This window comes from Podarcis raffonei, chromosome 5 (genome assembly GCF_027172205.1).
Source record: "Podarcis raffonei isolate rPodRaf1 chromosome 5, rPodRaf1.pri, whole genome shotgun sequence".
Taxonomy (NCBI): domain Eukaryota; kingdom Metazoa; phylum Chordata; class Lepidosauria; order Squamata; family Lacertidae; genus Podarcis; species Podarcis raffonei.
In genome coordinates, this window is record NC_070606.1 from 76,462,968 (window position 1) to 76,490,437 (window position 27,470).

The 27,470-nt window shown below is 44.9% G+C and overlaps 1 protein-coding gene across 18 annotated transcripts; it reads right to left on the reverse strand.

The window, feature by feature from the left end:
- Nucleotides 1-301: 301 nt before the first annotated feature.
- ZIC4 (Zic family member 4) lies at nt 302-27,358 on the reverse strand. Of its 18 annotated transcripts, none has more exons than XM_053390214.1 (7): nt 27,243-27,353; nt 25,126-25,284; nt 24,806-24,869; nt 21,060-21,144; nt 12,480-13,115; nt 7,242-7,584; nt 5,915-6,727 (listed from the first exon to the last, which is right to left on the reverse strand). In XM_053390214.1, the coding sequence occupies exons 4-7, from the start codon at nt 21,103-21,105 to the stop codon at nt 6,583-6,585; spliced, it is 1,170 nt and encodes a 389-aa protein (XP_053246189.1). In that variant the 5' UTR covers nt 21,106-21,144; nt 24,806-24,869; nt 25,126-25,284; nt 27,243-27,353; the 3' UTR covers nt 5,915-6,582. The 18 variants fall into 18 exon arrangements, 16 of the variants coding, with proteins under 16 accessions (XP_053246183.1, XP_053246186.1, XP_053246189.1 ...); XM_053390216.1 differs by lacking the exon at nt 27,243-27,353 and adding an exon at nt 26,773-27,199; XM_053390212.1 differs by lacking the exon at nt 25,126-25,284.
- Between the last annotated feature and the right edge of the window lie 112 nt (nt 27,359-27,470).

Sequence of the window (27,470 nt, forward strand, 5' to 3'; positions counted from 1 at the left end):
CGACTTGCACAATGCGCATGTGCAGCAAAACGCAGTAGTTGGCATAGACAGCTAGCAGCGTTCGATAGAAAGATATATACAGTTGTGGGAAGGCGGAGAAATTTGAGGGGACTCATTATGGACTATTCACATTGAAAAAGGGATTGATTACTATCTGCCAGTGAACTAACTTCTTAAAAACAAGACAATCCCACCCCCGCAGTTCTGGAAATATTTATAAAAACAAAACACTAGTGTAGTTGAAAGCAGATATTATTTTCCTGCGCCAAACCATTTCTTGGGCACCATAGCTTTCCAACCCTGACTTGAGAGAATCGTTTATCATTTTCAAGGGGCATTGTTGAAACCACAACGGATACTTGATTTTCAAAGAATCAGCTGGAAAGGGGGGGGGAGAGAAAAGAGAAAAGTAAAGACGAATTTAATCACAAAGAAACAAGTTTTATATTTCTCATGGAGGGCTTTATTTTAAAAGTACAAATTATTTCTCCATAAGACTGAGTTTTCAGATAGCAATGATGTTTTCATTCAATATTCGTTTTTTTATTTATTTAAAAATCCATAACATGTCCATAATATTCCAACAACAATAATTCCCATTACATCGCATTAGAAACCGACCCAAATTATACATGGTTGCTGCGTAGAATTGATTTTTCCTTTTGCTGTTTAGTGTACAAGTGATAGGAGGGGCTTGTTAAAAAAAAACACCTTTCGGAAATAGCACGGTAGGGCGAAAAATAAAACATTTTAATTCATCTTTATAAAAAGAAGCACCGAAGCTTCGTAAATATTTAAAGATACAATAACACTACGCAGAATTTGTACAAATATCCTTTTCAAATAAAGAAACATTAAACCCCTGGGGGAAAACTGCATCTATTGGTAGATTGGAAACTGAATTTGGATTATAATCTTCCTTGTAAGCGACACATGATTTTGAAATCAGTTTTTTAAAAAATGAGATACCCTTATATACTGAAGTTCCTGTATTCAATGGTGAGGAATCATCCATTGTGTGTTTTCTTAATCATCCTAGAAGATGTAACCTGAAATTTGGAAAGTTCCTAGGAGAACCTCTCCCCCCCCTTTTTTTAAAACCTGTACCATCTATGCAGAAGTAAGTGACACTGAGTTCAATGGGATTTACATTTACTCCCGGGTAACTGTGTATCTCATTGCAGCCTTACAGCTCAATCCTCGTTTACCCGCAAGCCCCACTGTTTTCAATGGGGCTTACTCCTATGAAAGCTTCATTGGGAGTCATCCTTACTCCGCTATCTTTTCTCACACCCCCTTTTAAGAATGATACCAACGCCACGAGTTTTCTCTCCCCCCCCCCCTCCACTCCGTTTTGCTAAAGTCTCAAGTTTTGGAGATCTCAAAAACTTTCTCACTATTTTGTGACATTTTTGTTGGCCTAATAAAAGCATTGCCCTAATACTATGGTGTGGGTGGGCGGGCGTTGCGTTGTGTTTCTTCTTCTGCCTATATTTTTCATTCTGATTAAGGCAAGTGCTATTTAAGCCTCAATCCTGAATAAATGCCTAAATTTAAGATGAATCTCATTTATTTCAAAGAAGCTTATTACTTCAGAAATTGTTTAGGACCACAGAGTCCCGCTGGAAACATTTCAAAACTAAACACGATACATAGAAGTCATTATTATTTATTTCACTAGGACTTATTTCACATATGGATTGGAACTGATGATGTACAATTGGTTTAAACGACAAATCCTTCTGCTAACTGAGGTATGGACAGGGTGCCTGCGAATTACACTTCCTAAGACTGCCTCCATATTGCAAGGCCCAGTATCTTCCAATAAACAGGCACCAGTTAAACCACTCTTCTTTCCTCAGCCTCTGAGCCAACAAAAACTTACTGGGATCACTGCCAATAGTTTACACTCGGCACTTGGCTGCGACAAAAGAGGGCCCAACAACGATGCTACCATTTCATGGGGACCCAAAACTACCAGTGTGGCAGAAATGCTAAACTGGTGAGCAGTGTATTCTCCAAGCCACTATCTCATTCCCAAAGACATCTATGGACTCTTGAGTTTGGTGTTGTTGTTTTTTCCTCCCAGTTGAGAGTACCAAGTTGCGGAGTGAGTGGAATGCTGTTACTTTTCTTTCCACTCGCTGACAATAAAACATTGAGACATATGGAAGCCATCGCTTTGAAGGCGTAACCATTTTAGTGCACTGCAGTAGAGAAACGTGCTTTTTAATAGGTAGTCTCAGCATTAACACGAGCCGAGCCTGCAATAAAGGCATGTACGAGCTGTTGCATTCTTTATACTGGGATAATGAGAGGGTAGCGAGGTTCAGCAGCTACAGACTTGGTGTTCATGGATGGCGTTCGTAGGAAGTTGGGTTTTGTGCAAAGAACAAAGGCTTGGGCAGAATTCAAGCAAATGAGTTCGGAATAGAAGATCCAGTCGGGCAGTTCCTCTGGGGCTGAGAAGTTCGGAAAGCAGAAGGGATCCTCTCTCGCTCTCGTTCTCCACCCCCCTCTCGTTTCCCCCTCCCACCCTCCCCACCCTAGAGCTACACGCCCCCCTCCACCTACAGAGAGACAGACATAGGCAGACAGACGTAGGTAGATGTATGTATCTGATTGTATACTGGGACATTTTCTGTCTCCATCCCAACGTTATCTTTTAAGAAGTTTGGTTCCATCTCTTTAGAAACGGTCCCAGCTAACGGGGCAGAGGGAGTTTGACAGAGGGGAGAACAAATCGCTGACAAAGAACCTTTTTACGTTTCATCAGCGTTGTTAGGGCGACAAGGAGGAATTTCTCAGATAATAACTCCCACTTCAAAGATTTTTCAGCTCAATAGAAATTGGACCATCCTTTTTTATTCAGCCACAAGGGCTAGCACTAAAGACGACTCGACTGTTTGAATTTTTTTTTTTGTTCGGCGTGTTTATTTTTCCCCTATTCACTGGGGTACTTGGATAAAATAAACAAGAAGACAATTACTGGAACATGGACTTCTAACTTTCCCGGGACCATGGCCCATCGCCCGTGGCCTCAGACTTGGGAGTGTCAAGTTCTGTAGCCCTGGAAGGCATTAAACCCTAATTTCTTGGGACATGGTTTTTGCCACACACCTAGGATCTAGTCCTTGTTTGTTTCCGTGAAAGAGTCAAGAAATTCAGAAGATTCCTCAGTCTTTGTTCTGGAAATGGCATCCCTTTCTAGTTCAGTCTCTATCTTCAGCAGTGTGTGTGTGTGGATGTGACTGTGTGTGTTTACAAAGAAGGAAATAGTGTCAAAAAGCAACTTAAAGCCGCAGCATTCAGCAAGGAGCTAGACCCTAAGGAGGATGGAGTCAGACACAGAAATATCGAAATGTTACTTGCAAAGCAAAGATCAGCAAATGTATACATTTATGAATAAGAATATTGACACCAACCACTGTTTGGACCGTGCTTGTAGGATGTCTTAGGGTTAAGGCTTGGGGCGTGGAGACAAGAGTTTTGTGAGCTCACTAGTAAACAAAACTGGTCCACTACTGACTTGCTCCTGAGCAGTCCTATTCTAGCCAGGTGGGCTGCTTTGAACAAAAGTGGGTTCTCTACTATTGAGTCCCAGCCCCAGATTTCCATGGTGCAAAATTTCACTCGGCACTGGTAGCTCTTATAAAACAGCCTCGCCCCCCCGCCCCTACTTCTGTTTCTTAATCGCAGAGATCCAAGATGCTGCAACAAAAGCCCTCCTTAGAGAGTAAGCCAGCAAAGCAAGCCAAAGGGGACGAGATGGAGGAAGTCCATCTCTGAGGAAGAGCAGATTGAATGTATTAAGCTAGCATGAAACCAAAGGTCAGTGCAAATGTATCTTAATAGACTGTCTCGAATGGAGTGTGCCTCCTTTTCAAGGGCGCTTGCTATTGCTCTGCTCATTACCATAGCGATCCTAACGTGGCATGTTGATGCACCATAAAGCTCACACTTTCAACCCCCACCCTCCAACCAAAAAAAATAAAATAAAAATCAGAGCCTTTGAACAAGGCCGGGCTTGATTAGACCTTTCTCCTTTTCTTTTCCCTCCTTCAAACCCATTTCCTCGCCTTTAGAAAAGTCGCCATCAAATCCCAAAGGCCGTCTCTGATCATGGCCCAGAAGGAGAGAAACAAAAGTGAACTGGCGGACGGCGATTCAGGCGGCCCCCTTTTTCTTCCTGACATTCTTATCCATTCTGATTATGGGCTGGAACAAGGACCCCCATTCGCGTGGGGGTTTTCTTGCCCCGGAAATTCGGAGGGAAAATATGCATACTCCACGTCCATCACGAACACAACATACAAATGTGTGTGTGTGTGTGTGATGTGGTTTTGGCACTGTTGGGGTGTTTTCTGTTTTATATATATATATATATATATACATCGGTGAGGATGGGAGAAAGAAACTGAGCCGCGAGGGGATGGGGAGAAAGGGAGAGAATCTGTTAGACCTAAATATTATGTCCTTCATGAAAAGACTGGACGGGCTCCAGACTTCGCTTTTCACTCTTTTTAAGTATGACTTGCCTATTGCTATAGAAATCTTAACTCACCATGAAGATTCACCGTTGCGAAGAAATACTTTCATTGTGAGAGACTGCTTTGATGTCTAAGGCATAAGATGCGGGGCTTTTCAGCTGCCTCTGTCTAGATTACCTTGAGAGCAACGGGATAGACATCTGTAACAAGCAAATGAAAAATTAAAGGTGATTAGCCTACACATCCAAAAACCGCTTCTGCAAAGAAAGAAATCAAGAAGAAAAGGGAGAGGGAGGAGGAGGGCCGAGGGACGGAGCCGGGAGGGGGCAACCCAGCTCCAGACAAGGTGGAAGCATCTTTCGCAGATGGCCTCCATCCATCCATCTCTACCTTCTCATTTCCACGACGGCTCCACTAGATCAGAGGGAGTAAACGAGCAGCAGCAGTAGTGGCAACGAATATCTTGTTTTAATTTTTATCCTGAGAATCGGGACGGGATGGTTATTTCTTTGTTTGCTATGTTTCGTCCATTTAACTCGGCGATCTATTAAGGATCTCTCGTGAAGGCAGTGAGAAGGAATGGGGAACCAAGTCATGCACATTGTTCAAAAGGTAGATAGGTGATAGATGGATTGATACCCAGATAGGTAGACTTTCTTCTATTTATTTTATTTTTTAAATTTAATGTGAATGCCTGAATGACACCAACCGCCCCATCTTCAGACGTAAGTACCACGGTGTTCACACTTCACTGGGATGTCCCAGTGAACTCAGTGGAACTTACTTCCGAGTAAATAAGCATATGGTCCTGCTGCACAAGGAAGATAGAGAGAAAGAAAGAGTTCAGAAATGTGGGAATGTTAAGGAAGATAGGAGAGGATATATTGTTTTGATATTATCCCTCCTCACTCACGCTCAGAGCACATTCCCTTTGGAGCCACATTCCCCTGTGTGTCCATTCTAGGCAACAGGAAAATGTTGTACTTGACTGCTCTAGTAATAATACCTCCCACAAGAAATAAGAAATTTCTGTTGGTGGTGGTGTGTGCATGGCTAACCCAAAGACTGGGCTGGACGTTTTGCTTCACTCTCCTTCACTGAACTGAAGGAAATGGCTTTGTAGAAGTGTTTTGGCTAAGATCTTAGAGCGCCTACAGACAAATGGGCCTTTCCATAGTTTAAAAATCGATTAGAATGAACAACTCCCCCTCCCTCATTCCTAAAAATACTGCCTGTAAATAAGTTTCATTGAAGTATATGGGTCTTACTACAAAGTGATGCGTTTAGGAGCTACAATCAGTAAATGAAATCCATATAATAATATTTCCACAAGCATTCCCCCCCCCCCCCCGTCTGGGGAATTCGCTAGAGACAAGGACTCACATAGGGCTGATAAGAATCATATAGCTTTAAAGACCCCGACATATGTTCAAGATTTTAAAACCATTTTATTTTTACCTTTACAAAAAAATAATAATTAATATTTCGAATTGTTATTTTACATAACTACTGTTGTGCGTTTGAAAACCAGACCACCACTGGGTTTACACCACGGGTTCAGAAAAAATCGACACGTCGTGAATGCTTTTGGACAATCCAAGCAACTCAACACAATTACGTCACTCATAACAACTCCCCCCCTTCTCTCCAATTAACATGGATCTCACCTTCCATCCACTAAGGAATCACAAGAACTCACAATTCAACAGAAATAATGCGAGGGAGGGGGAAGAGAAAAGGAGAATATGTTTATGCATTTAAATCCATTACTAGTGTAAATTAAAATGTACCATAAATCATTAAGCCACCCTTGGGTCTGTTTTATTAGTGACAAGTGGGAAGAATATACTGGTGAAAAAGGGGCAGTAAAGAGATTTCCCCCCCGAAAAAAACGTCAACTGAACTGGTAAATTAATCAAAGTATTTAATTGATCGATTTGTTGTACAGTTCGGTAACAAATAATATATTTATAGATACTGATGTTCCTTTTTGGGAGAAAAAAAGCACACGCACACAGCCCCCCACCCCCGCCAAGAAACCCAATTAAAATCCAGACACTGGGCTAATAAAACTGTCCAGGAAAAAACACCATCACAAGATACCAGCACCGACGATCGCAGCTGTACAGCTAGAAATCCGTATTAAAACACTTTGGTTCATTGATACAAAAGGATGTTTCCATTCAAATCGAGGCCATTGTAAACGTATGGGAAGGAGTTGGTCCGCGGAGTCTGCCCTGGGAGGGTGTAAAATAAAAAGAAGAGCTGATGGAAAGAGGTGCGGGGAGGGGGAGGGGGCGGGAGGGGGGGTCTGCTGTCCTCTGTGCCATAATAAATACAAAACGGGGGTGGGGGAGAGAGGGAGGAGGTTTGTCCACCCCCCAATGTATCTTCTCTCCGATAGCCTGTGCAGCATTTCTGATCGAAGGTGACTGACTGGGGGAAGAGGGAAGAGGCTGGGGAGGGGGGAGGGGGAGGGGGCTTGCTCCCCAGGCCTGGGATCGATTTCCGCCCCTCCCCCAAGAACCGGGCCTTGCCGACCCGCCGTTCGTCCAGTGTGAGCCAAGGATCCACAGCACCCCGAAAAGAACAATGCAGTCTCGCCGCCGCCGGCGGGCCATCCTACCGTATTGACTTTAATAAGTGGGCCGGGGCTCGCAGTTCGTGTAAGCGGCCTCTCCCGGGTGAGGTGACGGAGAGTTACTGGGTGGAGTCGGGATGCCGCTGGCCCCTGAGCTCTGACACACGTACCATTCGCTCAGGTTGGCTGCCGCCTGGGTGGAGGAAGCCGCTGCGGGAGGCGGTGGCGGCGGCGGTGGCGGCGGCGGCTGAGGGGGCTCCCGGCCGCAGTCCGACGACGGCGACACCAGCGACGGGGTGGACGACTCGTAGCCCGAGCTGGGAGGTGGGGACTTGCAGTGGACTTTCATGTGCTTCCGCAAGGAGCTGGGGTGCGTGTAGGACTTGTCACAGCCTCGCACTTTGCAGTTGTAGGGCTTGTCGCTCGTGTGCACGTGGGAATGCTTCTTCCTGTCGCTGCTGTTGGCGAAGCGGCGCTCGCAGCCCTCGAACTCGCATTTGAAGGGCTTCTCGCCTGCAAGGAAAAGAGGGAATCCAGGGAGACTTTGCGTAAAGGACCAGGGTGGGGAAAGGTGCGGGTGTGCGTGTTTTATTGGGGTGGCGGGGTGGCGTGTCTGCAGGTCACAGGTTATTGAGCGATGAGCTCTGTGTCGCCCTCGCCCCACCTCGCTTTCCCAGCAGTGGCCGTGGAGCCAAACCCAGCAGAAGCGCCTAGCAGCACTGTATGTGAACAGGATTACAAGGGTGTGAGGAGAGATCTCTAAAGCTGTGGGGTCTTCTGAAATGACAAAGAGGGGAAGCTTCGTGTGTGAGTTTGTGTGTTCATCCCTATCAATGCCTGCCTTCCAGAGGAAGGGTGGAAATGTTCCAGGCCTTGGATGAAGGGCCTGGGGCGACGAGGTGGGACAACACTTTCTCTTCCCTAGGCTCCTTGCCCATCTCGCTCGCTCCTCTTATCCGTACCGTGTCGGTATGGACACATTATTTCCCATCTCACAAATGCCCCTCCAAGCTCTCTCACCTGACAACCCCTTTGCTTCAGAGACGGCTACATAACCTAGGTTAGGATCTGAAACCCCAGAACCTACGGATTCGTGGCCTTGTGGTGCATAGCTTCTTACTAGTCTCGGGCACTCCCACATAAACAACTCCACATGCTGCAAGGCGCCTTCTTCTTGCGCGCACACACAGAGTCGCACAAGAGCTCACATTTGACCTTGCCAATAGGCTTTGGAGGAAAGTGGGATTGCAAAGTAGGCTTCGGAGGAAACGATGAGCAAATGTCAGCAGCCAGCTCATTAAAACCATCGTTTAGATATACCACGGTTGAACCAGTGTTGCACAGGTTTTGAAATCTATCGATCTATCTATATCTAACTAACTATATCTATCTATCTATCATCTATCATCTATCATCTATCATCTATCATCTATCTATCTATCTATCTATCTATCATCTATATCTATCTATCTATCTATCTATCTATCTATCTATCTATCTATTTATTTATCTATCTATATCTATCTATCATCATCATCTCTTTTACCTCTCTCAAATTCATATGGAAATAACTAAATTAATACATAACTTAACCTAAAGGCAGTTTTGGTAGTTTCTGGGGAATAATCTACGATAGAGTATCTTTCCACTTCATATCCTTAGTATAGATTAATGATCTAGAGGGATCTCAGTAGCATTCTGCTCGGAAAGCCAACGCCTTACTGAGTAGGCCAAGATTTCATTTTGCTATCAAGGAAAATCTGCAGAAACTAACAGACAGGGACCTATTTAGCAGCGGAGAGAAAGAGAAAAACAACGACGCAGTCCATAGTGCATTGTCCATGGGAGAACTCATTGATCTGGCTAGATGATATGCATTGGAAACATATTAAACACCATATGCGGGATGAGATATTGGAAAGGTGAGGAGGGGTGAGAGACGGAAGGAAGCCAGATTCCCCAGGAAATCTACTGGAGATAGTCTGTACACCAAATGCTGCATGGGCGATTTTTCACCGATAAAGGAAAACACGTTGAAGCCACGTGCTTTGATGTCTCTACGGGGCACGGATGCCTTATTCTGAAAAACCAACAAACAGAGACGCTTGCGTACGAAAGTCGCGCAAAAAATGATATAACGCATATTTGACAGGGATGGGAAATGAAGGTCAGGATACTATGTGTTTCTTAGAGGCAAATGTTGCCAAAATTGCAGGGTAAGTGCAAATGTGTGTTAGTGTGTGTTTGTTTGTGTAGCATTTTAAAAACATGAGTTCCTTAATGAGGCCATGTTGTATATTCAGACTTCAACACAAAACATTTTTTTTTATTAAAAAAAGCTGTGTCTACTGAATATGTTAAGGCTAAAGTGTTCTTTAAGAAATGTTGGTGGGGAGCTGAGCAACTGCTACTCCCCCCCCCCTACAAAAGCATTCTCTGTCGGTGTAATGATTCAGTGATGATTCCGCCGTGCTGGACGGCTAGTTATTGCAAAGAGTAAAATATGGTTCCACATTTTAAAGAATATCGGTGGCAAATACCGATATTGTTCTCAGGCCTGCGAGAAAACGACGTTTTTAGCAGGCTAGGCATGACAAGTGAGGCTCCGTGTGTACCTGCATCGAAAGGTATTTACTCATTTTGCTTTGTTTTGGCGGGGAGAGAAAAGAAAAGGAAGGTCATCTGTATATTTTGACGGCTCTTTAAGTATTTTAATTATAGTTCCTTGTAAAGAAACAGTTTGACCTTCCGCTACTCAGCTGAAATAACAAATCACGAGGATTGGTGTAGCACAGGCAAGCAGTAAGTTAGGAGGCCCTGGGGAGAGGCCCCGTCATAAACCCAGCCATCGGGCGGAGTGAGTTACATCGTGGTATAAGACCGGTCTTGTTTCTCGCGAGCAGCAACAGAAAAATAAATAAAAATGGCCAGCTTCCTTCCACACCTCGGCACCTTGGCAGAGGTAAATAAAGGCCCCGGCCACAAGAAATGATTGCAGAAAGGGGCTCTTCCTTGTTGGCTGTAGCGCATTATCTATGAATGGTTTCAGGCCTAGGGTTAATGTTAGAGTTCCCCCTGTTAAAAGGATAGGATTCCCTGCGCGTAAATATGTATCGGTCAAAAGAAAATGTGTTTGAATGTTTGTCTCTGACCCGCCGCACTTTTGAAAGTGTGTGTTTGGGGGTGGAGAGATGCGGGGGGGGGGGAGAGGAAGAGAGGAAGCGAGGACTGAGGACGGATGGGGGCAAGGGCGCGCGCGCGCACACACCGCAGCGAGTCGACACCGCCATTTTCTACCCACACTTGTAGCTCTCACAGGACTCGCTATGGAGAGCAATACGTACAGCTTGGAGATTTTAGCATAATCCTCCCAACTCTGGGACTGGATTAAAGTATTTGCAAAATTCTCGGGGGGGAGGGGAGGAGGGATATTGAGCTTGCCAGCGCCAGCACTATAAATTACAAGTTAAAACATACCTCTCTTACTGCGGCCTAAACACCACCTTGGTCACAATTGTCCCTTGGCCAGTTCTGATGGTAAGGAAGTGATTTTTGCTTTCCTTCTTTTGATACCTGTGCTACGTTATTGTGGATTAAGTTCGTTCTCTCTCTCTCTCCCTCTCCCTCTCTCTCATCTCCAGAAACCCATTCCTGTCTGCCCAGGCTCAGGGAAACGCAACGTCATTAATATTTGAGAAGGCAATTATTTTCTCGTTTAAATCTAGAACTGTCTTCATGAATAATTTGCAGGAAGTTCTATTGCCATTTCAGAAACATTTGGGTTTGAGAATTTAGGGCGGGGTGGGTCAATCGAAAACGCTGCATTGTAATAAGGCCTAAGGATTCCACCTCCACTTCTCCCTCTCTCCACCCCAAGCCTAGCCCACCACCACTGCAAAAATAAATTAATTAAGCAGGGAAGTTCAAGCGAAACGACTACATAATGTAGTACATTTTGAATGCTGAACTCCAAGCCCGCACCCTTCCCAGGCACTCAACTGGTTGCACTGATGTAGGTCAAATTTACCAAGAACCCGACCATTTTCTGCTTCATAGACTTCAAAGGAGAAGGCGGCTAAAGGGCAGTAAAAGTTTGTTTACTTAAGAAAAACACTGTAATTAAGGGATGAACTGTGCTCTTCAGTGCTTTCCTACCTAACACGAAGATGCCTTGGTGACATTCGCATTATTAATATTTTAAATAAAATAAGTAACAAAATATTCTCCATCAAATGCACAGCTTTATTTTAAACGTAGTTTTTGGAGGGGGGAAGGGGACCAACCTAACCTGTTAGGTTGTAGTTAAGGCTACGACATTTTAGAACTGCAGAAAGAGAGAGAGAGAGAGAGAGTCGTTGGGTTGTAAGGATATCTTACAATAGGATTATGTCGTTTTCCTGGGAGTTTATAAGGCTGTGGAGTGTGTGTGCAAAAAAACTGCACAGTGGAACGGATTTAATTTTCCAAAAGGGCTTATTTATTATCTTCTGGTGTGTGTGTGAGAGAGAAAGGGAGTCAGATAGGAAGGAGTGGAGTGGAGAAGGCAATAAAAAGCTAAGAAGACCGGCTGCTAAACTAACTCTGTACAACTTCACAGGCTGAATTTGGAAGTCTGAAAACTTTATACCGCCAGTTTCATTCATTCACCACAGATGCTTCTGTGGATTCCGAGGTCAAAGAGGGTGTTGGCAAGGTCTTCCCCTTCAAATAACTTTCCTTTCTGTGTTAACTAGAAAATGTTCCTATTTCTGACAAAAATTTCCTTCATAATTCTGGCCAATGACCGTTCAAAAGGAGCAGGCTAGGAAGACAAAATTAACTCCAAACACACACCACTACTCCCCTCTTTCCTTCCCAGGTTCCTAAAGAGCACCTTCCCATATTTCAATCTCCGTAGCACTTTAAGAAGGAAAAGGCTCTTACGAAGACTTGGGATGAAACATCGCAGGGTTCCTCGTACAAAACAAAAAGAGGGGAGAAAAGCAGCTGTGCTTTTCTCACAAGGAAGGCGGCAGAAGCAGCATCCCAGCAGCATCACTCAAAACTGCCTAGACAAGTTGCAACTTCCATTGTTCGCTCCTAATTTGCGAGCTTGCATCAAGATTGGATGCTTTTCCGTCTCTATAGGGCTTTTTAACTCTCCCCTCTCCAGGAAATCCCGATCTAAATCATGGAAGACCCTTCTTGCATACGCACATACACATACACGTCAGCATTATGCATCCACACACGCCTCAATTCTTCAAACGAAAGACAACAATCAAAACAAACTATTGATCCGATCTTCATTGGCTAGTATTAATTCTATGTACTGTAGAATTATAGCGGGCGGGGGTGGGGTGGGGAGATCGCACATGCAGCAGATAGTTGAACAAAACACGAATGAAGAAAGACCTTTCCATACTGACCTGTGTGCGTCCTTTTGTGGATTTTGAGATTTTCCGAGCGAGCGAAGACTTTCCCGCATCCCGGGAAAGGGCACGGGAAAGGTTTCTCCCCCGTGTGGACTCGGATGTGGTTGACCAGTTTGTATTTGGCCTTGAAAGGCTTCCCTTCTCTGGGACACTCTTCCCAGAAGCAAATGTGATTGGACTGCTCCGGCCCTCCAACGTGCTCCACGGTGACATGAGTCACCAGCTCGTGCATGGTGCTGAAAGTTTTCGAGCATAATTTTTTGGGAGTCTGGTCCAGTTCGATCCACTTGCAGATGAGCTCCTGCTTGATGGGCTGCCTCATGTAGCGGAAGAAAGCCCCAGGGCCGTGGTGTGGAGCTAAATTCACGTTCAGGTTCATGCCACCGTAGCCGTGGAAGGAGGAAGCAGCAAAAGGATCTGTCCTGGAGACTGGTACTGGCGTGAAAGGTTCAGACCTGGCATACATTTCTCCAGGTAGCCCCAGCCTTATCTGTCCGTTTAGATGGCCACCTGGAGCTGCATGGGGAGGTTGCTCATGGTGGAGTCCAGTAAAAAGCGAGGGAGTTCCGGCTTCTGAGTGGTGGTGGTGGAGGTGGTGGTGGTGGTGAGCATGGTGTCCGGGGTAGCTACCTGTTGTTGAGACAAACATTCCATGGTGAGAACCTGTAGCAGCAGAGTGTTGATAAGGGAGCCCTGGCATGACTGGGGCTGTCAGATCTCTGCGCAGGAAGAATTCCCTACCTGATGAAAGAGCATGACTTGGGTGAGGGACTGCGTAAGGGACTGTTGTTGACTGCGCCGGGCCAAATGCTCCTGCTGGACTGGGTACCACCTCGGCTTGGCCTGTCACAGGATGGTGGGGATGAGGCTGAGGGGCAGGGCTGAGCTTAAGGGCCGCTGAGTGATGAGGAGGATGAGAGTGGTGGCGGTGGTGATGATGATGATGATGGAGAGGATGGTGGTGGTGCCCCATGTGTTCTGACCGGAATGGACTCAGCCCGAGGCGGCTTTCTGCAGCGTACTCCCCAGGGTGCGTGGGAACCATGGAGTGGGGATGCCCGGCGAAGCCTGTCATGCTCTGAGGGGAGTGGTGATGGTGGCGGTGATGACGATGACGAGGAGCCCCTGCCAAGCCTAGTAATTTCAGCGCCGTGTTCCGTTTGGAGAGTGAAGCAGAGTCCATTACTGGGCTCCCCCAAAGCCTCCAAGCTCTCCTGGTTCTACTACAATTCTAAAAAGTCACCTGACGCCGAGGAGGGGGGAGCGAGGGAGAAAGAGGAAGAGGGAAAGAGCGGTGGAAAAACTTTTTTGAAAGTCCCCCCCCCCGCAAAGAAAAAAGGTTTTTCCCCTCCCTCTCTCTTGGTCTGGACTATTTGGCTTTGTTTTGTTTTTCCTCCCCGCTTCCCCCCTTCCCCTTTCTTTCCTCCCCCTCCTCTTCCATTATTTTGTGTGTGTGTTTTTTTCCTCCTTCCTTTTTTTTTTTAATGCCTACGTGGAATCCCATACGCTTTGAGAAGCAGCAGCAGGACGCTGGGAGGCTACTGAATAGCGCTTCACAGACTAGGCTCCAACCCAGAGAGCTAAACAATCAGGGCGGTCGCTGATTGGCCGAAGCTGCCTGACCGAAGTCAGCGCTGACAGGTCCCCGCTGAAGTCTGAAAAGATTTAGGAAGGGGTAAAGGGGCGGGGAGGGAGGAAGAGGACTCGGGAAGCAGTGCGCCTGCGCGGCGTTTGTGGCTAATTCCCCCCCACACCAAAAGCTCCTTCCCTTTCTCCTCCTCCTCCTCTTCCCCCTTTGCCCCCTCCCTCTCTAGCCCTAACCAGTGCGCCGAGCTTGTCCGGTGTTTGCATTTACTCCCCGCATTTTGTTTTTATCTGCGTTTAACTGATTAAGGGCCGCTGGAACCGTCTTCCCCAGACGAAACGAGGGGTCCTCCGAGTCGTTTACGCGCTAATGAGCAGTGGTTGCCAAAGGAGGAACAAGGCCTTGAGCAAGCGGCGGCAGCAGCGCCTGGGAGCGCCTGGGAGGCGAGGCTGGCCGGCGGGTGGCTGTTGCTTTCTCCCCACCCCTTCCAAAGACGCTTTGGTTGTCCCCGATCATCTGCTTAGAAGAGCCAGGCGCTTGGAGGTATCCTGGGTGATCTCCTGACTCCTGCATGGCTTGGATCGTGGCTCAAGCCCCTTCTGCTTTCTGTTCTCCTGCTAGCCTCCAACCATTTACTTTTACACACACACACACACACACACACGTTCTTCTTCCACACCCAGCCCTGTCTCTCTTTCTCACTTAGCCTCGTAATGAGCAGACGATTTAATGGAGAGCTCAGATCGGTGTCTGCTTCGGGGCGGACTGCCTGATTGGCCACCGAGCAGCTCATTGTGGACTAACCAAAGTGCAATTCTCAACTCCCTTCCAGTTTCCTTCCTGCAAGAGCAACAACAAAGATGGAGAAGGGGCGGGAGGGGAGGAAGGTAGCACACATCACACAGGGACTTTCACAAAACTTCCGCTCTCGAGGGACAGGGGAGCGGGGGGGGGGGGCGAAATACGGCTAGGCCAAACCGCCGCAGAAATCAGCAGGGAAGGAGGTAGGGAGGAGAGAGACTGCCCGGAGAAGGTCTGCCGAGACGTAGCAAGCTCTCCTCCGTCCCCTTTCCCTGCCCTAACAATCGCCCAGATTATGAATGAATCCGAAAGACAGGAGACGCGCGGGGCTTTCTGAGACCGCCTCATAAATTCCTTTGCCTACGACCCACCACTGTAGGAAGCAGAGAAGCGCGCAGGTTTGTTACCAGGCCTGTTTTGGGCCAGGAGCAAAAGTCTAGATTTTTTTAAAAAAATACAGCGATGGTGGTGGACCCCAAACCCTGGACCAGGCAAGATATTTTCGAGGGATCCAGTCCTACACGCACACTACCTCCACCCTCGCTTCCTAACCTCCAGCCCAACCGCGCCATCAATTTGCCTGCTGATTATTTATAGCACAGACAAATCTCCGGGACTCCCGTCCCCAACAGAAATGGGCACAATGTGGAAGAGACAGGCTTTGCATACAGAAGTCGTCCTGGGAAGCGGAGCTGGGCAGCTAGGTATTTAGATTTCTGACACTTGTTGGCGGCCCAGAGAACCAGGCCTTTAAAACAACAACAACAAAGGCTAAAGTTCTGCCACATCTTTCATTTCCCACGATCACACGATATTTATGTCCCCCTCCCTTTAAAAGTAATACAAAAAAGTCATACCTAATACCTGCAATTAACTGGCGCATATAACCCAAGCCAAATGTTGCAAATCGTTTCAGGAGGCTTATGCAACTAATAAGTCTCTGACCATCTAAAGCAGCCCTGGATGCGTGTGAAACATCGTGTTGAATCTCTTTGCCTCTCGCTGTCAAACGCAATCGCCCACATTCATTTATAAAGAGCAATTAAAAGATCAAGTCAATTTAAAAAGCAACCTGTAGATTAATAGATAAATCTATCGGACGTTATGATGCTCACATTTGCTCATTGTCAAAAGGAAAATAAACCGATTGCAAGTGTACTGTATCCATGATGATAATAAAAGTATAGGGTTTATTATTTTTACCCCCACAAAAAAAGCCATTGAGAGCCCTTCCAATGAATGCTGGAACCCGATATTACTGAATTCAGGTAATTCTGTTCTCCTCCATTTAGTGGGATGTCAAAATTCGGCCTTGAACTCTGGACCTAAACTCCTAAACGTAAAAGTTACTTTAAGTATACCCACTTTCTGCAGAAGGGCAGCTTTCAATTTTACTTAAAATCCAGTAAGAAACACGGCAATTTTAGGAATGTATCCCCCCATTGAACAAGCAGCATTTTTTACTTTTAAATGACATCCTGCGAAAAGAGCCCTTTATTTTTATTTTATTTTTTAAAACTGAAGCATTTGGGCAAAAGTAAAATGCAAAATCGACACGTACTTTAAAAAATAATATTCTTTTCCGCTTTCTGTCCCGTGTTAATAGCTGCACAAGTGATGTCCTGAAACCGAAAGCCGCTCTTAAGTTACTTGTGGTAATGCCCTGAGTATTAGTGAGGTCAGTGTTATTAAAGATGCAATCACAACACTCACTTGAGAGTAATCCCAACTGAATTCAGTGGAAGTTCCAAGGAAACATGCATAGGATGGGCTTTAACTCATTTCAGATGCAAGACTAGGTGGTGAATTAAAAGGCCCCCCCCTCAAAGGAAGTCACATATTAAAGGACAATAACATCATTTCTCGGGATACAGAACTTCAGTTTCAAGAATAAATATTTCTTTCTCTCATCATCGCAAAATTTACATCCTGTCATACAGTAAATAAACTATCTGAAGCCGGACTGAACACTTACAGCTTTTCCACCACTATCCCCTCCCCCCAAAAAAATATTTGAACTTTTTGTTTTTATTTTTTAAAAGCAACGTTTAGCTATACTGTGGAAACAGTTGCCAGTCACTGAATTTTAGAAACCCCCCCCCCGGAGACAGACCTTAGCAAACATCAAAACAATTTCTTGAGATATTCTAAAGTTGCTAGCTAAATGTTGTTTTTGTATGCTTGGGAACAACAATTCCCGACTCAAGCAATTGCCAATCAAATTTACGTAAAGCAGAAAAATAGGAGCCTGCCTCCTGTAAAATATTTTTAATTGCTAAATCGTGGAATATTGAGTTCAAGATTTACGACATGCATAAATAATTATCTAAGAAGCATCTCATTACACTTTATACCATAGCGGGAGTTATATTCTTGTTTTTGACCATTTTTGTACAGATCACGATACTGAGGATAAAATAAAAGACAGCTAAATCGGTATTTATTATTGTATGAATGTAACGCGCGCGCACACATTGATGCCCCGAGGACCTGAAAAGTTACACACGCTGTAATTAACTAGCTCTCCTTACGTAACATGTTTATGTAGACAACTTAACCCCCCCCAGTAGTTCAAGACGACCTTCCCTTGCCAGTTTCTTCGCCCTAAGCCAAAAACATTTCGTCTTTCCCCTTCCTCATCCCTGACCATCTCCGAAGGAGATCACAGAAAGAAAGAAACGTTATAGGAAGCAGGACTCTGGAAGGCTGTTACTTACAAAGGTACTGAGAGTGTGACTTCCAAATAAAGCTGTTTTCCTCATCCCTCCTTACAACCACTTCACCTCTACACTCTTGACATCCTTCAGTCCTGACAGTCCTCAGTCAAGGGAGAAAACATCTGGAACAGTTTATCAATATATATATGTTACTATCGGTTGGCTTAGGCCATTCTAAAATATTGGCATGGCTTCTTGTCAAACGCTAATGGCTTTATCCGCTCTTACTTAAAACCCTGAGGTTCCTCACAGGGGTTTCCCCCCCTTGTTCCCCCCTCTGCTTGCATGAGTCCAATGGAAAAGAAATGGCCCATGGTGTCTCTCTCATTATATTAGGTGAAGTTAGTGCTCTCACTCCTAGCATTTGTTGTGTACCTTGGGAGACATATCTCTGTGCGTGCGTGTGTGTGTGTGTGTGAGTGTGCGCGCGCGCATAAAGGAGACAGAGCAGACAAGTGAGGGAGGGTGGTGATGCAGATGGAGCTGTACACATGACCAGAAGGCGGAGGAAACAGAACTAGGAGGGCCTGAACAAAGTTGCAGAGTTATCCAGGAGACTTGCATCTGCGATGCAGCTCTTACCTGTCTAATGTGCACTTTTCTTTGTGGTTCCCTCAGTGTGTGTGTGTGTGTGTGTGCGCGCGCGCGGTTCATTTAGTAGTTCATTTTGCCAGCAAAACATGTTCGATATATTGAGTAGATAAAACGACCAGAAGAGCAGAATAGCTCACCCTTCCACAAATAAACAAATCGGGATGGCAGGGACTCCCCGCCTTATATTTTAAAACTGTCATGGCCCTCATGGACGCATTCCACTTCTAATATAAATACCGGAGCTGAGGAACTTGATGACAAGGAGAGCTGCACTTTGCAAGAATAACGCCCAGCCCTGTTGCGTTAGCACGGCCACTAGCCAAAAGCAGAATCTAAACTCCCCAAAGGCAATAAGACTGTTTGGTTACTAGCTCCATTGGACTGCTGCTGCTGCTGCTGCTGCTGCTGCTAATACTACTACTCCTACTACTACTACTGCTGTTGGCTTCCCACCGGAGGACCGCAGCCGCATAAGGCGTGGAAGAGACCATTAGAAGTCCTTGCACGTTTGTCCACACAAAATGTTTTGCGGATCGCAGTTTCTCCCCCTACTGACTGCCCTGGACAATGTGGCCCAATTGTAAAGTATTGGCAATATGCCCTTTACTCACAGAGCCCAGTTAAGTCCACCGATTGGGACTATGTAAGCGGGTTTCAATGAGATTGCTGCGGCTTAACTGTCTTGTGAACTGGTTTGAGGATCCTAACAACTTGAACACCGTGGCCCAGTGGTTTCGGGGGGAGGGGTCACAGACTTGCCCTGCCAGACAGTGGGTAGGAGAGAGATGAGGTTTGTTGAAGAAAAACCCTCTTATTACGCACACACAACCACACTGACAGCACCTACTAATAACCATTGAAAAGCTGAACAAATGACAATTGACTTCTTCCGTTTCAGGTTTTGCTTATCATAGCCTAGGAAATAAATGCATACCAGAAAGTAAGCAGCAAAGCAGCCATTCTGCCCTCTGTCTCCCACTGACACCAGCGACAATTATGTCTGCTTAAGTGTCGGCAGGATTGCCGCCCAATGGCGTGTTCTTTTGCTTCCAGTGACCTCAGGCACGAACTGGAAAAGATGTGGTTAAGATTTCTGCATAAGAGAAACCACAGTATTATTTATGTAGGTTGGAGATTCAGCAGAAATCTGTTGTGGGAAGGAGATTTACACTTCCCCCCAAAAAATACCTTCTCGATCAGTTCCAAAGATCAAAAGCCTAAGAGGTGCTTTTTTGCACTAAAACCAGATATAATCACATTTGTTGTTTATATTATCCTATCTTCCTCAAGGAATAGATTATATTTCTGCATAAATACGACACCTGGCTGATTTCCCCAATAAATAAGTAAATACAGAATGGAAGATTGTAAGCTTTTTAAGAAAAACAACAATAAATAAATAAATAAATAAACTTCCTAAACTTTAGAGCAATCATCTGGTCTTATACGCTGCCAGTATTTTCTTTACCCCATCTCTTTAACAGAGTTTATTAGGCTGTATCTGCTAGCAGAATCTGACCTTTAGCTTTTAGTTAAAACAGCCAGATTTTCTGGGCGATTGAGACTCGCAGAAACTTTTTTCGCGTTTTCTATGTCTGTCTCGCTGAAGGGTCATTGAATCAGTGTAGGGAAGTGGTGACCTTTCCGAAGAAGGTCTTCACTGCTTATGAAGAAGGAAAGTCTAGTGAATAAGGGATTTCTATGCAACTCTACCCCTTCCCACTTCAAAAATCGCCTGTAAACGCAAATCTTCAGGGTGCACTACGGACATTGTCGCCTTATTTCGAATAGCAGCGTAGGAATTCATAGGAAAAGGAACCAGCCCGATAAGAGGCTTCCTTAAGCTGAAATATACGGGTGCAAGACTTGTGTCGTGCACATGATTTCGAGGGAAACAATCCATTGAAAACCCAAGTTATCTGGGGGATTAACTGAGTTGTTGATGGGCTGTAAGAGCATAATACAGGGGGAAGTTCCTATTCAGCATTTAGGCAGCCGGGAGACTTAAGAGAAGGGAAGGAATTCACCAAAATCAAGAAGAGCCACGTGGAAGGATTGGTGAAGAATCGCCGCAAGATAATGATGAGAATTAAACGTGAACCCTCCCTTTTATTCAGGAAGGTATTGGCTCAGAAAATATGACGGAACATACTGATGGAAAATAAAGGAGAAATTCTGTATCTTTCCCCCCTTTTAATATGCCCTGCTTTTTATGGCTGAAAACTAATGTCTAATTGGGCTAAGCTGCAGGAAAGGATGACAAAGCAGGTAATAGGTAGAATGACCAGTTGTGAAGATGGGATGGCTTCAAATCCTCTTCTTTCCACCAGTTCAAAACTTGAATTACTGAAGATCAACCCAATCAAATGTTTATTTCAAATGGAATACTTAATCTAGTGCCTCAGATTAAGGTATTCCTGTCAGATAAGATGTCAATCAATGCCCTACTTAACTCCTCGCATGGTGGAAGTTGGGTAGCCACCACATTGTGGAAAGCTGGTATACCGGGTAACGATGATACATATCATGTAAACCCCATCGTCAAGATCAAAGCTTTCTTCTTTAATAGGATCCAATACATGTCAAACCTCATTCCAATCAAATCGCCCGTAAATTAATGCAAGATGAATATGTCATAGAATAATGTGACAATGCAATCACAGAGGGTCAGGGGTTGTTGTTTCAATGAGAGAGTTGTCAAATATTAATTCTAGAACCTCCAAATGAATAGGCAGAGAGCAGGATTAAGCACTTGCTGGTGGGACCTTGTGTGGTTGATTTGTGTTCATGCAAGCAAGTTAAACACTAGAGGGGAGGAATCATATATTGTCTTTGGGCTTTTTTTTTTTTTAAAAAGAAAGTCATACTTTAACTTACTTGACTGTCCCAGAAGGTTTCTGTAAAGTCGTTTTCTTTTCCTCATTACAAGGGGAACCTTGTGCTTTATTTTCTAACTTGGTTCCTGTTCAGGAGAGAAAAGTGGCAATATTTTTTAAAGTGTCTAGTTTATATGCAAGTGATAAATAATTGAAGAATGGCGTGAAATCTTTTTTTTTTTTAATACCCCCATCCCGAATAAAAACCTCAAATTGTTTTGGAACTCAAGTCTTTGTGTCGCCAAAATATGGCAGAAGTAAAGAAGGGGGAGGGGGAGAGATGGAAGAGGTGGAATATATTTACAATAAAACATTTCAAAACTTCGTGCATATATTACAGAACTACCCTAGGGCTGATTTAGAGGAAGAGATAGGACAGGAGATTTCCAGAATTCTGCTTTGATCTGACACATACCTCCTGGCTGAGCACTGAGAGGTGTTACCACCGACGACGCCGCATTGTTTATGGACTTTTCAGAGCTAATATTAAACTTTTCAGCGCTAATATCGACTTGTTTGTTTGCAAGACTCTTCCAACCAAAGATGAGATGCTTTAAAGCTGCCACTTTTGCACCGTCCGACTCTTACTTTTCAAAGGAGAACAAATGGCCTGACTGTACCAAGAGAGGAGCTCTCAGTGCAGATACTAAGACTTAAGAGGAGACTTCAAAAAGCAATAGATTCAGCCCATGACTTAGTGCTAGTGGTTAATGTGAACAGTCAAGTAGGAATAATAGGAAGGAGTGACGATAACCCTTGTGCCAATTGCAGAGGAAGTAAATGACCAAGTCTAAATATTGTTGCAGGAGCTCTTTCTGGATATATATTCCTGAAAGGGAGATAGGAAGGAGAGGAACATATACTTTATATAATTTCATAAGAACCAAATAGTGCAAATACGTGAGCTCAAAGAGGGATTTTGTATAGCTTGTAGTTGTTGTTGTTTTTATAAAAAACTACATTAGAAAGATTTCCAATGGGAGTGAAATAAATAAATAAATACTCTTAAAATGCTCAATGAAGTTATTGAATCAAGGAGGGGCTTTATATGGGATGCCCAAACTTGACACTTTTGAATCATTATAAATTATTATGATGCTATTAATTATTTTTATTCTGGAATACGTTTTAATTTTTAAAAATAAACAGATGTGGGGGGGGCAGAGGCCAGATTTCCTCAAATACTATCAAGATGGAGTGCAAAGTCCCCGCACATAATCTAAAATTTGGGATTATTATTAACACCGAAGTAGTGTTCTGACCTGAAGAGGGGGAAAGATAGGATTTCCTGTTTCTTTTTGGCTCGAAAAAAGGAGAGGAAATAGGTGCAAGGTCCATGAATGGGGAAAAAACCCCTGCATTATATACCTTAACCTCACTTATTAATACTTATTTTCTCCTAGTTTAAAGTTTGACACGCACCTCACCCGAAATTTCAAAATAGGGGGCACCGTAAACAGCGTCTGTTTACAGCCCGAACTCTTTCTTATGTATTCCATTCCAGAAGTGCATAAGATTATTTTACTGTGTGAGATGCACTTCTGAGATGAGATGGAACAAGCCTGTGTATGTGTGCGTAGGTGTTTGTGTGCGTGTGTGTGTAGTATTTACATCCAGAAAGGCTGGACTTCTGCTGCAGGTCGGCTAGTCAACAGCCTCTATTTCCATACTAAAAACAATTTGGCAGCACTCAAACCACGGCCGGTAACCCGACTCTCGATGCAGCCAGCCATTCTAATAAACTTCCAGCAAATCTTTTACAGATCCAGCTGACTCTTTGGAATACCATGCGGAATTTGGGGGTTCTTCTTAAGAACTATTTCCATCCTCAAACGGCCTAGTTGAGGCAAGGGAAGCTGCAATGAATCCACCTCCCCTACGCATATTATTTTAAAAGCATAACATATATTTTTCAACGCTCTGAGACTGAGCATACAAGGCTCAAGGTAATCCTAAATGTCTATTACTCTTATAGAGTAACTAAGAAGACACTTGGACAGATCTTGCCTTTCAAGAGCTAGACAAACTGTTTGCGGAGAGCATTAGAGCAACTCTATTCTTGGACGAAGGTTAGGAAATCAGGTTGAGCTAGTCGTTGGAAACGGAAGGGCGAACCGAAGTGCACAGAGACGGGCGCGCGCGGGCGCGCGGGCGCGCGGCTACACACTCGAGTCATTGTCCCGGATACGGTGGGCCCGGCACATGTTCCCGGTCGCAGGTCAGAGGTCAAGCTCCAGGGGTGTTTCCAAAGCCGGCCACTTCAAGAACTCAAGCCTTCAACACTTATCCAAACTGATTAACTACATGATCAACAGTAGCCAAGGAAATGCAACGGGCTTCACCGGTCTCGCCACTGCGAGAAATAGCCAGACCAGGATAGTGTGTGTGTGTGTGTGTGTGTGTGTGTGTGAGAGAGAGAGAGAGAGAGAGAGAGAGAGAGAGAGAGAGAGAATGAGAGAGAATGGCGGGGGAGATGTGACTTTCGTGGAAATCCTTCTCGATTCCCTTTAAGACTTGGATAGCCTAAAGCTCTGTCGCCCTCCTTCTTCTGATCCAGATTTTACAGATATATTTTTTAAAGAATAAAATAAAAATGCAGCAAAATAAATAAGCGAAAGGGTTTGGTGGTGGTTGTTTTTTTTTTAAAAAAAAAAAAACAACCACCACCATGCAGGATGGTAGACATTTTTGCACGAATAAAAAAAGAAACAAGGAGTTAAATGCTGGTGGAGTGGGGTGTTTGTGTGTAAGGGAGGTGGGAGTGTCACCCGATTACGGAAAGCTCCTGATCGAGATGGGAATGGAAGGTCCATTGTGAAAAGCTTACGAAGTCTTGGCTACTAGACCTTTAGCCACAGACATGCTTAACTCCTTCCTAACTGCGCAGGAGAGAGTGCCGGAAACAGAGAAACTGGTGCCGAGTTCTCAAGGGGGAGCAAGACCTGGGCTGACCAATCCCCGCCTCTCGGTTCCAACCTGCACCTCGAGTCCAAAGCAGCGACTCATCTTCCACGGTTGGGAGGCTGGAGCAGAGGTGGACCGAGATAACCGCACTTCTCTAACGCTCGGCACCCTAGGGCATTGTCTGCTTAGGATACACACTCTGATGTTCTCCGCCTCCTGTTCCCTCTCTTCCGAGGCAACCGCATCTCTTTCGTTGCCCTATCTTTTCCCCGTCTGCCCTCCTGTAGTAGGCGTTCAGATATAGGGCGCTTGTCCCAGCGGCACCATGGGAAGCACCTTGATCACAAACGCCCGGATCCACTTGGCGGTGTGGACCTTCGGGTCGGGGAAGGGAAAGCCCTGCCGGCCTTTGGCGGTGGGGCCAGGTGCAGCTTTACCTCCCAGCAGTCTCCCGTGGAGGAAAGTCTCTGCCCACGTGCCTGAAAAGGTGCCAAACCACATCCGCAGAGTGTGTGCGAAGAGAGGGGGGGGACACTCCTAAGGTTCATTCATGCACATAACAAGCCTCCTGAAGGTGAAAGGTTGCTCCAGCGCTTGGCCTGACTGTGGCAGAAGGGAAGCCGCATTTCCTAGCCCGCCCCGCGTCTCCCACCCCTTGATCACCACTTCAGTCACTTACCCCACTCCACCTGTTGAAGCAGAGATCCCCTCATTTCTCATTCAGAACTGACCAAAAAGAAGAAGAAAGTCGAAAGACAGAGGGAGACGAGAGGAGAGGCTGGGGGGTGGGTGGGATAGAGGGGGTAGGGTGGGCAACGGTTGGATCAAACAAAACCAAAACACCTCTTGGGCGACTTCATCGAGGCGGTCATCCTTCATTTCTTCTTTTCTTGCTTTCTGGGAGCAGCTGGGGATTGTATGGAGAGGCAGAAATGAACCTTCAGGATGATATTTTAATGGCTTATATGTCACGTTGGTGCATGTGGCTTTGAACTGGAGCAGCTTTCGTTTCCTGCAGAGAGCATGCCGCAAATCCCACTTGATAACTTCTGCAGCCCACAACACTTGCACACAGAGCGCGCACAGACACACACACACACACATGGACTTTATATCTGAACATGTTCCCAACAGCAAACAAACAAACAAACTTTGGACTGTACCCTTCCACGGTTGTTGACTCTTGAGATGGGGTTAAGTGTTGCTCTGCATTTTGGAGAGGCGAATCTATTCCCTTTTGCTAACTTCAAGTATGTGTAGATTATTCTCTCTGGGACCAAACGTTCCTGAGATTCTTGCCCGTCGCTCTGGGATTAGGCATACTAGAGCGAAAGGGCGAAAGAGCAAGATCTCATTACATATACCAAGTCGAACACATGAAAACACTTTGTATTCCTTATCAAGGGAAGATGCTTCAGACCTGTTGCTTTAGGACCTTAGATGTGTGCTTGTATGTATGTGTGTATGTGATTGTATGCGTCTGTGTACACACACACACACAAACATTGTGTGTGTGCGTGCGTACGTTTGTGTGTGCAAGCCTTCTTTCATGCAAGCAGCATTACCTCCGCTATCGGTCAGAAATTATGAAGCCGTGCTAATAGAACTGCCCGGAATATCCTCCTTTATGCATTGAACCTACTCGGAAATCTGATATAATATAGTATTACACTGCCGAATGGCAGTAAAAAGGTGGTTTTTGTTTTACTTAAACCAAACAGTGTGCCCCTCCCACATTTCACTGAAATATACAGCTCTGAAATAGGAAATATTTTTCGTGCACTTTTATCTGCCAAGGGAATTGATTCCTAACTCCTTTAACAGAAAACAGGATAAATCAGGTTGGGGAAAAGTCATAGCGAAGTCACATAAAGGCTGGACAAAGGTTCAAAACCCGAAGGGCTTTGATTTCTAGTTAACATTTATTAACATCCCTCTCCCTCTCCGTCTAACACACAGGCTCACATTTTCTGTATTGGGGTTGGGGATGGTCCAGGTTAAAATATAATTATTATGGTTTTTTTAAAAAAAACCAAAACTAAAAACACTGTTCTCAGCAAAACGCACCCTTTCTCAAAACTGCACGGGCATCACAGGGAATAACATACCCAAGTTGCTTTGCTTAATTGATTGAGTCACAAAGATTGTCTCTTTTTAAGTAACCATACTTCTACATCTCGACAATCATTTTAATATATAGTCAATGGGTCTTTGTAACAGGAACAAAGAGGAACTATCCGTAGTTTTTCAATAGACTTGAGTTGGGTAAAGGCAGGTTAATCGAGGGGTTGCATCTAGAAAACAAGCAAGTGTTGTATGTTTGCACTGAATCCAAATGTCTGCATTTTCCTAACTAAATCAAAGGGAGTGTTATTTCTTTTTCTGCTCACTCATCTGAAGGTAAGTAAATTTTCTCTGGCGATCACAAGCTTGGTCAGCAACAAAGGCGCCGCCTGCTTTTTCCACCGTCCTGGTGTGGCAAGTTGAGGAATTTCAATAAATGTGACAAGGGTGACTGATTTGTGAACTAGAAAAGGTTTGAGCGTCAGAAAATTTATATTGCTCCTATCTAGCGAGGATTTCAAATACATTATAAAACCCCAGGATCCAAAAGCTCCATGCAGCACAGAAGAGACAAAAGCAACTTTGGGGGAGAAAAATACAGGCTTTTTTTTTTTACCTGAATGAAAGAGGTCGCGTAAAAAAAGAAGAAAGAAAAACAAGAAACAAAGTGCAGGGAGATACAATAACAACACTACACCACACACACAAACAAACACACAGGCAGAAAGTTAAGCGCTCTCACCCACCTGCCTTTTGATGGGTGCTAAAAAATAATTCAGAAAAAACAAAGTGATGGAACGTTACAGCCGTTTCCCCACAGAAATCACGCCTGCTGTTTTAAAGCAAAATCTAATGTAACCAACACATGCGTTTTGGAGAGCATCTGAAAGAAAACAAGGGGGAAGCCCAAATGGAAAAGGAGCAAGTCACAAAAGGACTTCCCTGGGCAGCTCCTTCAAAAGTTGTGTTGTTCAAAGATCTCGATCTCCAGGAACCAAGCATCACCATCACAAGAAAGAAGGATAAGATAGGCACAGGAATAGCATCTACATCTTTCTCTATCTCCATAAAACAGCTATAGAAAAGAGAGCTTTGGAATATTGTCGAGTCAAATATATATCTATATCTATATATTATATATGTTTATGTATATAAAAAGTTGCTACTCCTGTACAAGCCTGTTTGTCAAAAGCGATGTCAATGCGCTTCACAATACCTGGGATTGATGAGCTGAGCTGGCCAATCAGGAGAGAAGGAAGGTTTTGCGCACCCTTAGTTGGAGAGGAAGGAGGGAGTTGCAAGCGAAAGTGGGAACCGCCAGGCACCAATGATCAGCGACGTCGGTCTTTACGTAGCTCCTCCTCCTTCTCCCATTCATCAAGGGGGGGGACGGTGTCGTCTTTTCAATTCATTTATCTGCAGGAATGATTGCCGCTATCAGTCT

Coding starts and splice junctions, on each gene's coding strand:
- ZIC4 (XM_053390207.1), bottom strand. CDS start 13,668: ATGGACTCTGCTTCACTCTCCAAACGGAACACGGCGCTGAAATTACTA. Junction 7,585..12,479: donor CCACAAAAGGACGCACACAG/GTCAGTATGGAA, acceptor TTTTCCTTGCAG/GCGAGAAGCCCTTCAAATGC. Junction 6,728..7,241: donor GCAGCCAACCTGAGCGAATG/GTACGTGTGTCA, acceptor ACACCCTCCCAG/GGCAGACTCCGCGGACCAAC.